The sequence below is a fragment of the Fistularia commersonii genome, chromosome 1 (genome assembly GCF_037954325.1).
Source record: "Fistularia commersonii isolate RoL2024-O1a breed Wild chromosome 1, RoL_Fcom_v1.0, whole genome shotgun sequence".
Taxonomy (NCBI): domain Eukaryota; kingdom Metazoa; phylum Chordata; class Actinopteri; order Syngnathiformes; family Fistulariidae; genus Fistularia; species Fistularia commersonii.
The window spans coordinates 14440753-14454945 of record NC_141284.1 but is presented as its reverse complement, the minus strand read 5'-3'; the positions used below and the strand labels follow the sequence as shown (position 1 = coordinate 14454945).

The window sequence follows — 14193 nt, the reverse complement described above, 5'->3', positions numbered from 1 at the left end:
GGCCCCCACATTGCATGTGAGATTTTGGATGAGACATTGTTTGCATGTACTAATTATAGCTAACCCACTCTGCATGCTTGGGAGTACTTTCATCGGTGCATTAGGTTTGAAAATGCACATGTCAAAAAAAAAATCAAAAATTGTCAATGACCTCAGGCAACAAATTGATCAGTGGAATACAACACTGATTCAGTGCAAACATGAATCCAGCAAATACTACTCGCAAGGTGTGACACTTAATGCCACATCTCATAGCAGAGTTCACACAGGTGACATTGCTAACAGGTTCTTTTTCCAGCGAGCTGAATACTATGGACACAGTATCTGTTCCAACTGGCAGATCAAATATATTACACATGTACATGCCCTAGTGTACAGGACTGTAACAGAAAATTAGAATATTATGATAAAGTTCTTTATCTTCTGTGATGCAATTACAAAAACTAAAATGTCATACATTCTGGATTCATTACAAATCAAATGAAATATCGCAAGCCTTTTATTATTTTAATATTGCTGATTATGGCTTACATTTTAAGAAAACTCAAAAATCCTATCTCAAAATATTAGAATATCATGAAAAAGTAATTTTTGTTTATTTAATTGCATTACTGAAGATGAAGAACTTTATCACAATATTCTAATTTTCTGAGACAGTCCTGTATTTTTTAGTATTGTATAAAGCATCATCTAGTTTGTTTTACAAAGACCCAGTATAAAGGCCTTTAGCAGTAGTGGGTTCAAATTTACAGAATCTACAAAACGAGAAATACGTTTTAAAAAAAAAGGTCCATAATAAAGAAAATACAGCAACAAAATTTTTCAAGTAACTTTTTGTCAGTGGAAGGTGGACATCGATTGCCTCTGTTTGATTGCATTTAACTTGGGTATGCAAAGATCCAATAGGTATTGGATGTTATTTAGAACTCTTTTGTGGAGAAAGAATTTGGATTTGTGTTTAAACCAATATGAAAAAACTACAGCAAATCCAGTAAATCCAGCATTTGATTTACGCGTGATTTTTTTTCCTCTGAAGCTAAAATCTGGATCCTGTAAACAAGTAGCAGGACACGGAAGGAGGCGTTAACTCCAACCCTTAAAAGATAAATACAATGTATTTTGAAAGCACATATCTTATTTCCATAAGACAATTACCTAAGTTTCACCATTGAAAAAATTCCACATGACTTAAAAAACAAATGCACAGAATTCAAAAGGTGGTAAAATTATGAAGATTCAGCTTCGGATGTGTCTTTTAAAAAAATGGCAGGTTTACACGACAGCGCTAAACAAAATTAAACCACTGGTTTGCACTTGCAGGTTTGAGAGCACAGCATGTTCTTACGATGGGGAAGAAGAAAAAAAACATTCAATTACAAAGGCAGTAGCGACATGGCACGGTTGGTTTAGAATGTTTGAAACAGCAAGAATAGGTTTGGGCAAACTGAGGCTGTTTGGCAAAGGCGCGGGGGGTTGCATGGAGGTTTGGAAACAAGAACAGCACATGGCTTGCACAGCATTCCCGACAAGTGAACAGCAAATACAGGGCATAACTAGGCTCCATGCACAAACAAATGGGTCCATGCTAGATATATCTTAACCAGGAACAGGAACCAAGGAATCCCTACTGAGTTTAATTTAAGATTTCTCCCCATCAAATACTGTCTGGAAAATGTTTCTATGTCCCCCTGTTTAGGGTGACCTTTTGTTTGCTATAGTTATTTGTAGACTTTACTGGCAGGGCAGTGGAAAGTTGCTGAATGTGTATACTTCTGGTCAGAGACAAATAAAGCTATAATTGACATGGAAAATGATTGTTGATGTTCTTTAAATGTCTGAAGGGTTTCAAGTAAAAATGTGATGTGTTCGCTACCTGAGATGCAATATAGACATGGCAGAGGGCTGTGAATGTCTCCTCTCTCCCAAAACATAGGAACACATTTGGCAGCTACAACCACACTCACCTGGCCCAAGTCCACCTCGTGAGTATTTGCGTGTGGTGTAGCCATTTGTAGTGAGGACAGCTGTGCCGTTGCCATAGGGACTGCTGCTGAACAAACTGATGGCATCATCTGGAGGGTCTGCTTTAGAAACAAGCAGCCCAAGTCTAAAAATCTCTGTGGGATTGCAACTCATCTCAGGCTGCAAAGTGACAAAAAAGTTTCTGGTCTGTGAGGGTTCTACAAAGTCATTTGAGTGTTTGATGTACAAACAATTGATCAGACATAATGTTCCCTTGACCCTTCATCCACACCGTTCTCAAACCCCCTCTCTCTTGCTCACATTACTCCGACCGGTCGAAACAGAAGTCCGCATCCGTCCAAGGTTTCAGCCCAGCAAAAGGCAATTTTTTCATTGCCACAGGGGGGTCTGTAAATAAATTTAGAAGAATGTGCTCTAGACCTGCTCCACATGTAAAGCGTTAAGAGAACAATTGTGTTGTGATTTGGCACTATAGAAGATTTGATGCAATATTTGATTTGGTGCAGTATACAGTAAATAAAACCTGACTTGACTCTGGATCAAGCTGGAGAGTCAGAGATCAGAGGCACCACATCTACACCCAGCTGGCCTCCTTGCAGGGCCCCTCAAAACAACCAGTTATAAGTATACATACATACATTCACAGTGGCACTTGCATGATGTGAACACATTCTTAGGACACCAACATACAAATACCTCTTAACCCAACAACACACAGAAGCCAGGACGAGGGGCACTTTGAGGCACTCCCTCAAAAAATGGATAGTTGTGGGTTTCCTCTGCAATACACAAGCATCCGACTCAATGCAAACGGGAAGAATAAATTTTCCTTTGGCTCAGCATTTGATACACTAAACTGCCGTTAAGGTCTCGACCACAGACCTTGGCTCAAACTCTCGGTGGCTGATTCAACAAGCCCTCTATTCCAACTGCCTTCAATGCAAAGTTAGAACGGGTCAGAAGGCAAGAGGTGTGGTTGGGGTGGTGTGTGTGGCCCGGTTTGATGAAACCAAAGGGCCTCTTGGGGAGCCGAGGTTTGAGAGAGTAAGAGGTACGGGATGGAGCGTGGAACATGTATTCACACGCAGAGCCTGAGCATGTACCACCAGCCCAGGCATCCAGCTGAAGGGTCCACCCACAATGATGGACGTTTACAGAGCTGTACCATGCTCTCCAACTGTCCCCAACGCTTTATCCTAAAGCTGCTTCAGAGTGTTCTCCTCGGCGTCATACACCACCACCCCAAGCTTCTCGACCAGAAATAAAAGTTTAAGAATCACATTGTATGACTAAGGAGTCACATTTGGAGCATAATTTTGGGAGACATTAAGCATATTTTAGATATAATCAGGAAAACTGATACAATGAAGAAATATATCAAAATGACCACATGTAAAACTCATTCATCCCAATCAGTCTCTTCAGTAACATACCGCATCAATCTGTTTAACCAATTTGAACCTGAACTGCTGATAGAGGGATGAGTACATGCATCTGTGGAGCAATGCTGTCACCGTGTGGACACTTGGAACTTTTGTCGCACAATCTATATTATTCAGTGCGATAGAACATCTTTCTATTTCTTTAATCCCTCTCTAAGAACACACTCCCGTGTTGTCCCTAATTAAAGGGACGTAATATACTGCCATGGTGAAACGGCTGTCACAGCTGCAGGACAAGAACAATCCCAGACGCTGAAGCTACTTTGAGCGACTGGTCAAATGCACTCGTTCAACGCAGATAGAAGGTGCAAAATTAGATGTATGTTCATCTAATTTTACTTGATACGCTTGTGTACTTAAACAAATACACAAATGTAACATTGAAATGTTGTTGCTTTGGTTTTTTTTTTTGAGAGGGGGGGCGAGGTAAGTTGTTTTGCATATTTAGAAATTGTTTTTTGTATTTATTTTTTTTTTACTGCAATCAGCCTGAGATGGTTTGGTCATGTACAGAGGAGGGATATAGTGAATATATTGGTAGTCGGATGCTGGAATTGGAGCTGCCAGGCAGGAGCTCTAGAGGAAGACCAAAGAGAAGATTTATGGACATAGAGAGAGAGGATATGAAGGTAGTTTGTGGGAGAGAGAACTAGAGGGAAAAGGTTGATTCACTGTGGTGACCCCTGAAGGGAAAAACTGAAAGGAAAGGAAGAAGCCTTGCACTCTGAGCCTCCATCACATTTTAACAAACTCGTGCAAGACGCATGAGACCAACTCTCACCACCATGTCGCCCGTAGATGACGTGAAGCGTCCCATCTGGCACCCGCTCTGAGGGTTTCAGGAGAGTGTGAGAATGGTGTTGCCACACATTGTAGCCACAGGGAACACCCACGGGGGGAGAGTGGGGAGGTCCATTGCTGGCATGTTGGATGTTGACAATGCCAGTACAGATTCGTATTGATAACAAAATACATTTATAAAAATATACATGAGTGTGTCTTTATATATATATATATATATATATATATATATATATGGATGTAGATTTGTTATGAAGATCCCAATACAAATTGCTCCTGTCAGTGTGGATATATGTTGGGTGTCATATATTTTTATTTTTGTACATTTTTTTAAAGTTCAAACCTTGTCTTCATCGCTGAGTAAGGGTTTTAAATAAGTCGACATTTAAAGCCCACAGTGGGCCATAGTTTGTACCTTTTTTAATACTACAGGTGAGAGCAGACGTTTTGGCTGTCTTTTAACTTCGTCCTTTAACTGTAGGCGGGATTTTTGTAACTTCGAGTCTTATGATTGGCTCATACAGAAACGTCTTTTTATAACCTCCTCTGATTGGTCGACTGTGGATCAGTCTTCGATGGAGCCCAATGGCGCCCTCCCCCCTTACTGTTATTCTCAACAATGAGGCTTGAATAGATTCAATAACCCGATAAAAGCTAACTTTGGACAGGGAATTGCAGGAGTAGGCGGTCACTCACACATGAGCACACCTGAGATAAGCGAAAACTGAGCAACAGCGATGCGCTTATCCTGTTTTTACTTCGCTAAGGTAATAGTGTGCGTGTTTACTTACGTGGCGGTTAATATAAACCATATGAAGCCCTGATGTTGCTTAGTCATGGGCCAAAGAGTAGGTGGGAGGGTTTTTAGCGCGCATCGCATTGGCTGGTTGGAAGATGGTAAATTCTGTAAACCCCCTCCAGCAGACAGAGTATCTGAGTAAAACTTTGAAGCAAAACTATGTCGAACCAAACCAAGGTGCACTGGCAGAAATACAGTTCTCTGTGTTTACTAGATTCATTTGTAATATTGACTGAATCCTTGTTTTGTTTGTATACCCCTCCAGCCTATCCTCCACGGATATTTCAGAAGCTCCTGCTCCTGGCGGGTGCGCATTGGTAAGTCACTGGAGTTCACCTATTTCAATCATTCTGATCAAAATGACTACTACTTATCTTGTTTATCAGCTTTTGCACTCAAAGGTGTAGATTACGACCAGGTTCCAGTCAATCTGATCAAAGATGGAGGTCAGCAGGTACAGCATGTACTCTCGGGTTCATTTCAGGATGAAAATATGTATCAAATGTTTTTTTCTATTTTAATCTAAGATAAATGTGTTTTTCAGCTTACCGAGGAGTACAAAGTATTTAATCCTATGCAACAAGTGCCTGCAGTTGAAATTGATGGAATTATCCTCTCTCAGTCAGTGAGTTCCTCAAAGCACTTGTGCATTTCCCTCTATTTTTATGCAACCAGCTGTAAAAGAAATATTCAATCACAATATTCTACATATTAATTTTCTTTCTTTTTTTTTTTTTTGTAGCTCGCAGTGATACAGTACATAGATGAGACCAGGCCAGGTCTGCAGCTTTTACCCAAAGACCCACAGAAACGGGCCCAGGTTCGGATGATAAGTGACCTCATTGCCTCTGGGATACAGCCTCTGCAGGTGACAACAGCACAGTTGCATTTATTATGTCCTGAAGCTGGTGCTTCACCCAGGCAGGGACATGCATAGACCACAAATAAATTGTCTGGTAAAATTTAAAAAGTTATAATTAGTGTGACTAAGAAGGTAACTTCTTGGATGTTTCAGAATTTATATGTGCTCCAAAAAATTGGAGAAGCAAAGCTGCAGTGGGCTCAAGACTTCATAAACCGTGGCTTTCAAGGTAAGTAAATTGGCTTATCATTTACAATTTTATTTTCAGACATCTAATTGTGCTGAATTTAATCTCCAGCTCTCGAGCCCATTTTGAAACAAACAGCCGGGAAATACTGTGTTGGTGATGAGGTAAGAGTGCTGCCATTTATATATATATAAAAAAAAAAAATTAAAAAAAAAAGTCTTTTGACATGTTAATTGCCTTTTAGATCTCAATGGCAGATATTTGTCTGGTGCCACAAGTGTACAATGCAGAGAGGTACATGATATAATCAGATTTTGCGATCTTGATCCTGCCGATGCAATCCTAAAGCTTTGGTCTCTTTTTCAACATTACAGGTTCAAAGTGGACGTCACGGTGTATCCTTCCATTCAAAGATTAAATGCAACCTTAATCGAGATCAGCGCATTCAAAGTGAGCCACCCATCTTGCCAGCCAGACACGCCTGCTGATCTGCGTGCATAGGGAAAAAAAACCTTGTGCTTCTTTGTACATCTAAAATAAAGGGCTTTGAACTCATTAGTGTTGTTATATTAGAATATAATTTATTAGCATTTTGATAGTTTAACTGTTTCATTTAGTCCAACACTGTTGTAGGATCTGAATGACTTTCTTAAACGCATGCAGATTGGAGAATTGTTACACAAAGAGTGTAAACAGCTCATCCCAAATGCAGCTTATTGGCTGAAGTTTGACTCCATGAGATTCAAATCTAAACTGGACAGTAATGGAAATTATCTAAAATGTTTGCAGTGAAAAAAACAAAATTTCATTGATTTCACCATCATTATCAGAATAGTTATTGGCACTGTCACATTCTTAAAAATATTTATCAAATGTCTTGAAAGAAGAAGAAATGTCTTGACATAAATTTCTCATTTAGGAGTGCTTATCTCCACCGTGCACTTGAAAGTGTCATTGTAGAAGGAACCAAAACAGTCGGACCCACCAAACACCAGCAGTGTGCAAATGGTACGTTCGTTCTGTTTGTGCTGCCGGGCAGCTGAGGGTGTCATGTCCAAGCTGATCACACTGTGTCCGGCACGGGGCTTGGAACACAGCAATGACGAGGTCACTGATGTCCACAAAGTGGTGTCTGATAATGACAGAATTTTCTCAGAGAAAATATAAACCATCAGCATGCTGGGAGCAGAAAGAGGATCAACATACAAGGGAACATGATATGTGGGGCAGTGGAAGGCCAATCACTCACCAGTGTTGTAGACAAATGCATCCTGCAGGGCTCCAATTGAACTGCACCCTCCACTTATTAAAATCCTGTTGTCTGAAACTGGGAGTGCAGCATGAAACCTATTCAAGTACAGACAGAGCTGCCTTTAATTTTGAAGCTTAAGCTATCACTTTATATAAACTTCGTTAACCCCTCTGTATAGCTATCTTCATTCATTGGGATATAATTCATTGAACGTAGCACTGCCATATTATTCAGACAGTTTCACAAGTCAGGGATTATCAAATGACATTGAAGGAATAAAGGACATCACTTTAGAAGAGTTGGGGGGGGCATTACAATTATCAAATCTTTAATTCAGACAAATTATTATTTAAGGGTATACATCATGTCACCATAATTGTAAGTCTTTTATAATATTAAACTCAAGTGAACCTTATAAATGAAAATGACTTGACAACATGCGTAGCTGAAGCAGTCAACTGCTGTTATGTCTTTAAAAACACCAAAAATACTTATGGCAGATGGTGACATTGATGTCATTTCTCGAGGTTGATTAAACTCTGCACTCACCCTCGAGGCAGCGGTGGCATGTTCCCGCATTTCACAGCTGTGTACTCCATGAAGCCTTCGCCCCAGAAGGAAAAATGTTAATGTCAGACCCAAAGCATGGCATAAGGCGATCACCTGGTGTAGGACAGAATTTTCATCCTACCCAGGTCAAGGGCGTGGAGGTCATTAAGGTAGGTGGCAGTCTTCCTGCCGCCAAATATGAACAAGTTCTGCGAGAGAAGTGTGGCTGAGTGCCTGTTAAAACAAAAAAAAGGGACAGTGAGAATTACACGAGTTTGTGTTACAGTAAATGGCAGAATTTTGATAAAGACACTGACCCAAAGCGAGGTAGAGGTTTGTCCCCCTCCACAATAGGCTTATACCAGAGTTCAAACTCAGGGTTGAAGATGTACAGAGCATTGCTACAGGGCTTCTCTCCAGAAGAATGGCCTGGCTCTATTCCCCCAAAGACAAAAAGCTCTTTTTTATAAAAGGCTGCTGCATGATATGCCAAGCGAGGGATATTTCCTTTTGCCTGAATGCCGAGGGCAAGAAAAAAAAAAAAAAAACTTGTCAGTTGAAATGGATGCATCTTTTAACATGCGGCCAGTGTACAGCAAACCCACAGTGACAAGCTTCCACTTCCAGGTCAGCGTGTCCAGGATGAAAAGCTCATCATATCGCTGACCCTCCCTCAGGCCACCGTAAACAAAGACTGCCTTTGAGTCTGAGTCATAGGTTGCAGAGTGACCCCTGCTACATGGTGGCACAGGTCCAGATGGGGACGAGTCCATCGGGTACCAGAAATTATTGTCTTGGGAAGAAGTTAAATGAGCAGTTTTCAGGAATTTCTCTAGCCTGAGCATTCATGGTGCATTGGACAAGGCTTGAAATCAAGAAGATACAAATACCTGGGGCTTAAAGAAATGGACTGGCACTTTTTCAGTCTATGAAGTGCCCATTATATTGTTGAATACATACCTCTAATCTGAGCCTAAGAGGTGTGATATTTTAGTTAGAAATTGAAATCATGTTGCTATTGAATCTTACTGACTCAAAACCAAAAGATCACCATCCAAATATAAGAGATTGTCTGAAACTGGCTCGAACACCTTGACCCTAAAGAATGCTGGTGGCTGGTTACAGACCCAACACATCTTAAATATAAATCCTCAACGTCAGATTTTTTTTTTTGTAAGAAAATCTGCCAAAACATCCAGATGCAAAAAAATTGATGAAACAGTGATGAATGACATAGCAAACTCTGCTGACCTAACTCCAGCTTCCACAAAGAGTCTTTGCTATAGCTTTGATCCGTTGTTTCCCCTCCAATGAGAACACAGGTGTACGAATCGCTGAGACACATCGCCTGGCCCCAGCGCTTTGAGGGGCACACTGAAACTAATTGTGATCTTTGTTAGTGGCTTCAAAAACCTCAGGCACGCACAGCAGTCTGTTCACTCCTGACCTTCTCTGTTCTCGCTCTTGATCTGCATAGTTATTTGGTCTTGGCTGTTCAACCTGGGCAGCCTCGCTTTCTTCAGGGTCGAAGCTTGATCTCTGGCCTCAGACAGACTGTCCATTTCCTCCGAGCTCCACGCTCCAAGCTTCAACTGGCCGCTCTTACTAATAGCAGTCTTTCTGGGGGTCTTGTCCTTTTCACGAACAACAAATGTGTTACAGAATAAAGAAATCACCTTAAATGCACGTATGTTGAGGCGGGACTCTCACCGTTGGCCACAGTAAGGGTCCGTTTAAAGTGACTAACTCACTGCTGTCAATATTATTTACTCGGGTCTCAGTATCACAAACACTGCTGCCCAGATGAGAGGAGTTGGGACTGACCTGCAGAGGAGGATTTATAAAAAAAAAAATTAAAAAAAAAGGGACAAATTGGAGATGACAATTTCCTCCCCTTATGTACAGTATATTCTTACCATTTTGTCTCCGGCACAGTGGTGTGATGTGCATGAGAGATCAGTGGTGTTGAGCTGCTCTGGGAACGGACGCTTCCTTTGGGCCAGCGGGGTGCTGCTGAAGATGCTGGCTTCATGCTGTGCAAGGTCACCGATCACAGCACAATAAAAACAGGGAGACTGTCTCTAAGCATGCTTCTCGGAATATGGAAAAAAAAATCTCTTCCAAAGGGGGAAAAAAAAAAAAAAAAAAAAAAAAAAGTCACTTCTTACAAATGCAGTAATCAAGAATTATGTGCACAGTTTGATGTGAAAATACTATTTTCACATTTTTCAAACAGTTCTCCCTGTGCTCCTGAGAGAGAAAAACAACACAAATAAATACAGATTTGGAAGCCAGGTACAGACTATGGGGCTCTGGGCTGTCTCTCTTTGTTACTCAAATAAATCTTTGGCCCGAGGTTGCAAGACCGCTTAGGACATACTTTCAGGGTTAGTGTAGCTTCCAGCTAAAATCTGACAAATCAGAAATTATGTTCTTGTCTCACAATAAACCTATGGTCTGTAGGTCTATTAGCCAACCAGATGAAATGCATCATGAAGTCATCCCAGACATATCGTAGCTTAACCACCTCACCAGACTCTTATCAACTCAGCTGCTTTATTGGCCAGTTACAAGCTGCTGATAAGAGACTGACGCGCATCCGTAAAATGTTATCTTAAAGCCTGCAAAAATCAAACCACTGTTTAATAGATGTCAATTTGGAATTGTGTTTGTGTGTGTGTGTGTGTGTGGGGGGGGGGGGGGGGGCAGGATTGCTAACATTACAAACCATTAATATATTCTGCAGACACTGGTTTAGATGTAAACTGAAAAAAATATATATATGTATATATATATATATATATATATAAAAATATATACATATGACATTGTGGAAGGTTTAGATGGCATGAAGACAACTACAGTTACCTTCATTTCACACAAACCAATCATCTCTGTATGTCTTTGGATGCGACAAAATTTCTCTATTTTCAGTTGTAAGCCTAATACTGAGTAATTGAGGCGGTTTCCCTTTTCTTTTGATATAAACTTAACTTTACTGCAAACCCACCTCTCCACACAAGGTCAGCACAATCTTGCCGTACACCCCTCTCCGACCTCTCTCTGCAGCGAGTGACTCCAAGTTGGAGTTCCAGCCTCCCTCAAAGATCAGGCACCTGAGAGGAACAGTTCTTCATCCCGCACTCCGAGGCGTCAAAAACCGTTCCCAATTTTATGTACCTCGCTTGAGACGACAGAATCCCAATTCTCTGTGCCTGAACGTCAGCACTGACCAGAACCTCCACAGCGATGGAGGCCTCAGTGCTGCTCCAGTCTCCCAGACTGAAGATCACCAGCTGTCTGGGAAGAGGCAGCGGCACGTGCACGTGGAAACACCTTCGGGTGGGTTTTCTGTGCACAATAAGAAAGAGGGCGAGTTTAAACAGTCGTTGGTCAAACGGAGAAAATGTCTGCCATAGAGGCCTACCTGATAAACTGCCGAGGAGCATCGCACAGAGACCATAGGACGTAAAAAGTGAGCCTCCCCATTGTAAAGAAGTCCCACACTTTCCTAGGAGAAAACCCAGGCTTCTTTAGTTTGGAAGTCCTGGCCTCGCGGGAACTGCTTTCTGATTGGCTGAGAGGAGCAAGATCACGCTAAAGAACACACCTGAGATTAATTCATTAAACGCAGGCGTTGGCAAACTATGGACCGCGGGCCACATCCGGCCCGTTGGTCTTTTTAATCTGGCCCGCCAAAGATTGGTACAGAATTCATACTTGATGTGAATGATTGAATGATTGGATCAATGAATGTGGGAGCTCAAACAGGAGATTATTTATTTTTGCAGCTACTTGGGAACATTTGAGAATTTTCCTGAGCTGAATGACAAAGATTGGCTGTGTGATTTAGCCTTTACTGTGGACATACTGACACACATGAATGAGCTGGACGTGAAGCTACAAGGGAAAAACTGGTTTGTGCATAAAAGGCAAGATAACGTCAGAGCCTTCAAAACCAAACTGGTTTAATTTCAAAGCAAATGTCAAATGAGTCTGATATGTACTGTTAACAAATGTGTTTTTTTTATATGTATTGTATCTTGTGGTGACCCGGCCCGTCTGTCAAATTTTAAGTCAATGCGACCCCTGAGCCAAAAAGTTTGCCCACCCCTGATTTAACGCTTCAGCGCCAAAGGGACGGGCAACGAACTTTACTCTAACATTTATTTGTTCACAAAAAATTTATTGTAGCTTGTTAGTGCGTGGTAGCATTTTTTATTATTATTTTTCCATAAAATTGCGTGTTTAAAAGTATTTTACTGAGCAGATTCAATAAAGAACTGAAAACGCCCACTCTCACCGGATATCTTTGAAGACATGAAATGCTTCTGCCAACTAGTAACATGGCTCACGACTCAAAACTATGAAAATAAAAGTGTAATTTAAATTTAATAAAGATATTTTTTAAGGATTCAGCGTGTTTCCCTGTACAATGAAATACTTTCTTCTGAGTATTCTGCAGTGAAAAACAGGTGGTATTACATAAGCGTTCATAAGATACCAGCAACATAGGCATAGAATAAATACACAATTGTTTTGTAAAAGGCAGCGTGGAAATGATACAGGAAAAAAGTAAACTGTACAGAATTTAAACAATGTCGATAGGACTATTTATCAGTTTCTCACCTATTTTGCCAGGGTCTGAAATGGTTGTGCAAATTAGGAAATTGCTGCGTGAAAAGTCCAAATTGAGAGTGTACACACTGAATCAGTCAAGTGCAGCCAGTCCATGACAGTTCCGAGGTATTTCATGGCTGTTTGACAAGTTTGAGTGTCTGGGCAACAAGGTTTCAAAATGAAATGTCAGGTGCAGCTGATTGTGCTGGGGAAGTCCGTGGTTGTAAACTTCTGTCAGCTGTTTAGGAGTCTGATGGCTGACGGATAGAAAGAGTTCTTCAGTCTTGAAGTCCTACATTTCGTACTTTTGTTCCTCCACCCTGATGCTAGAAGTGTCTACAGTCAGTGCTGGGTGTGGGGGTAGATACTGTGCAACAGGGCAGTGGTGTCCTGCTGATCTTCTCTGCAGTCTTCACCATTCACTGGAGGCGTTTTTGGTCTGGTGGTGCAGCTGGTTAAGATACCCTCAACAATGCTGCTGAAGAAGTTGCTGAGGATCTCAGGCGAGATGACAAACCTCCCAAGCCTTCTCAGAAAATACAGTTACTGTTCATTTACTGTTTTAGTTGTTTTAGTTACTGACCGGGTGAGGTTCACACTAATGATGACACCCAAGTATTTAAAACGGCCCACCCTCTGTATTCCAAGCTCCAAGTTCCAGGATTGGGTGCAAGCCAAGTGTGGACATTTGTGGGTGAGTTTGAGGAAGATGATCGTGTTGAAGGCAGAGCTGTAGTTGCCACAGAGCATCCTAATGTTGGTTGTTCTTCCAGCTGAGAGAATCGTGAAGGGTGGCAGTTATGGTGTCTGAGGTGGACCTGTTGTGAAGGGAGGCAAACTGCAGGGAGTTCAGGGTGCCTGGTATCCTACTCTGAATTTGGGCCAACACCAGTTTATAGAAGAACTTCATGAGGTTTTAATAAGTGATACTGGCTTGCAGTCATTCATGCAGGTGGGTGAGGCTCTTCTTAGGAAGGGGCACGGTGCTCATGTTATCTTTTTTTAATAATGAAAAAAATCCTTCACTGTGTTCCTGATATGGGAGTGGGGAGGTACAAACCATAAAAACTTAATAAATGACATACATTAACAATTAAACATGTACATAGTTATTAGAAAAAAAGAAAAGTGCTTGAGGTAAACTCCCCAATACTGAATATTGAATTGTGCAGTGGCAAACATTCAAATGAGAACATGAGCAAATCTCAGGTGTTTGCACTGGGAGTTTTCACTGCTTCCATCATTTGCATCGGCTAAGATAAATACAGAAAAGGCAGTTGTCAAATTTAATTTGCATTAATAATCAAGATCAATGGATTTTTAATGGCTCTGTACATACAGTAATGTAAGGAAACTCGCCATTTCAACATATCTAAATTAAGCATTTTGAGAAAGATGAACACTGTTGCTTTAATATACTGTTAGTTGTTCATAAGCAATACTGGATACACATCTGGATTTTAACTGGCCTTTGGGGAAAGCTGAAAATAAATCCTGGTTTCATCAGCAGCCTCGTAATAATTACATCAATCCCCACATGCCACAATTTAATGAAAACACAAGGGACCCCCCTGAAGCACTTTCTAATTGTGGATCAGTAGTGAGACTGTTATGAAATGATGGTGTCTCAGGTGGAAGGTTCGGATTTGGTTGAAAGCCCTTCATGTCATTTGTAGTTAAGTACATACCGGTTATCAC

At 41.1% G+C, this 14193-nt stretch overlaps 2 protein-coding genes across 5 annotated transcripts; one reads left to right on the top strand and one right to left on the bottom strand.

The window, feature by feature from the left end:
• Nucleotides 1–4802: 4802 nt before the first annotated feature.
• Nucleotides 4803–6629, top strand: gstz1 (glutathione S-transferase zeta 1). 4 transcript variants are annotated; one of them, XM_086149698.1, is made up of 9 exons: nucleotides 4803–4993; nucleotides 5291–5342; nucleotides 5427–5479; nucleotides 5570–5650; nucleotides 5768–5893; nucleotides 6041–6116; nucleotides 6186–6238; nucleotides 6319–6368; nucleotides 6449–6629. In XM_086149698.1, exons 1-9 carry the CDS (start codon nucleotides 4964–4966, stop codon nucleotides 6573–6575), a joined length of 648 nt encoding a protein of 215 aa, XP_086005824.1. In that variant the 5' UTR covers nucleotides 4803–4963; the 3' UTR covers nucleotides 6576–6629. The 4 variants fall into 4 exon arrangements, with proteins under 4 accessions (XP_086005824.1, XP_086005805.1, XP_086005833.1 ...); XM_086149679.1 differs by having other exon boundaries at nucleotides 5412–5479; XM_086149707.1 differs by lacking the exon at nucleotides 4803–4993 and adding an exon at nucleotides 5060–5202.
• Nucleotides 6630–6668: 39 nt separating this feature from the next.
• Nucleotides 6669–14119, bottom strand: LOC147237482 (uncharacterized). The gene is made up of 13 exons (XM_086149720.1): nucleotides 11303–14119; nucleotides 11056–11226; nucleotides 10886–10991; nucleotides 9792–9908; nucleotides 9586–9699; nucleotides 9323–9509; nucleotides 9127–9255; nucleotides 8481–8668; nucleotides 8193–8389; nucleotides 8018–8109; nucleotides 7876–7930; nucleotides 7324–7421; nucleotides 6669–7206 (listed from the first exon to the last, which is right to left on the bottom strand). Exons 1-13 carry the CDS (start codon nucleotides 11362–11364, stop codon nucleotides 6986–6988), a joined length of 1737 nt encoding a protein of 578 aa, XP_086005846.1. The 5' UTR covers nucleotides 11365–14119; the 3' UTR covers nucleotides 6669–6985.
• Between the last annotated feature and the right edge of the window lie 74 nt (nucleotides 14120–14193).

Bases quoted from the DNA above. Each gene is read 5' to 3' on its own strand.
- gstz1 (XM_086149679.1), top strand. From the start codon at position 4,964: ATGCGCTTATCCTGTTTTTACTTCGCTAAG. The intron at 5,343-5,411 runs GTAAGTCACTGG...CTTGTTTATCAG, and splicing joins CTCCTGGCGGGTGCGCATTG to CTTTTGCACTCAAAGGTGTA. The intron at 6,369-6,448 runs GTACATGATATA...TCAACATTACAG, and splicing joins CAAGTGTACAATGCAGAGAG to GTTCAAAGTGGACGTCACGG.
- LOC147237482 (XM_086149720.1), bottom strand. From the start codon at position 11,364: ATGGGGAGGCTCACTTTTTACGTCCTATGGTCTCTGTGCGATGCTCCT. The intron at 9,700-9,791 runs GTAAGAATATAC...CCTCCTCTGCAG, and splicing joins ACTGTGCCGGAGACAAAATG to GTCAGTCCCAACTCCTCTCA. The intron at 7,207-7,323 runs GTGAGTGATTGG...TGTCATTATCAG, and splicing joins TGCATTTGTCTACAACACTG to ACACCACTTTGTGGACATCA.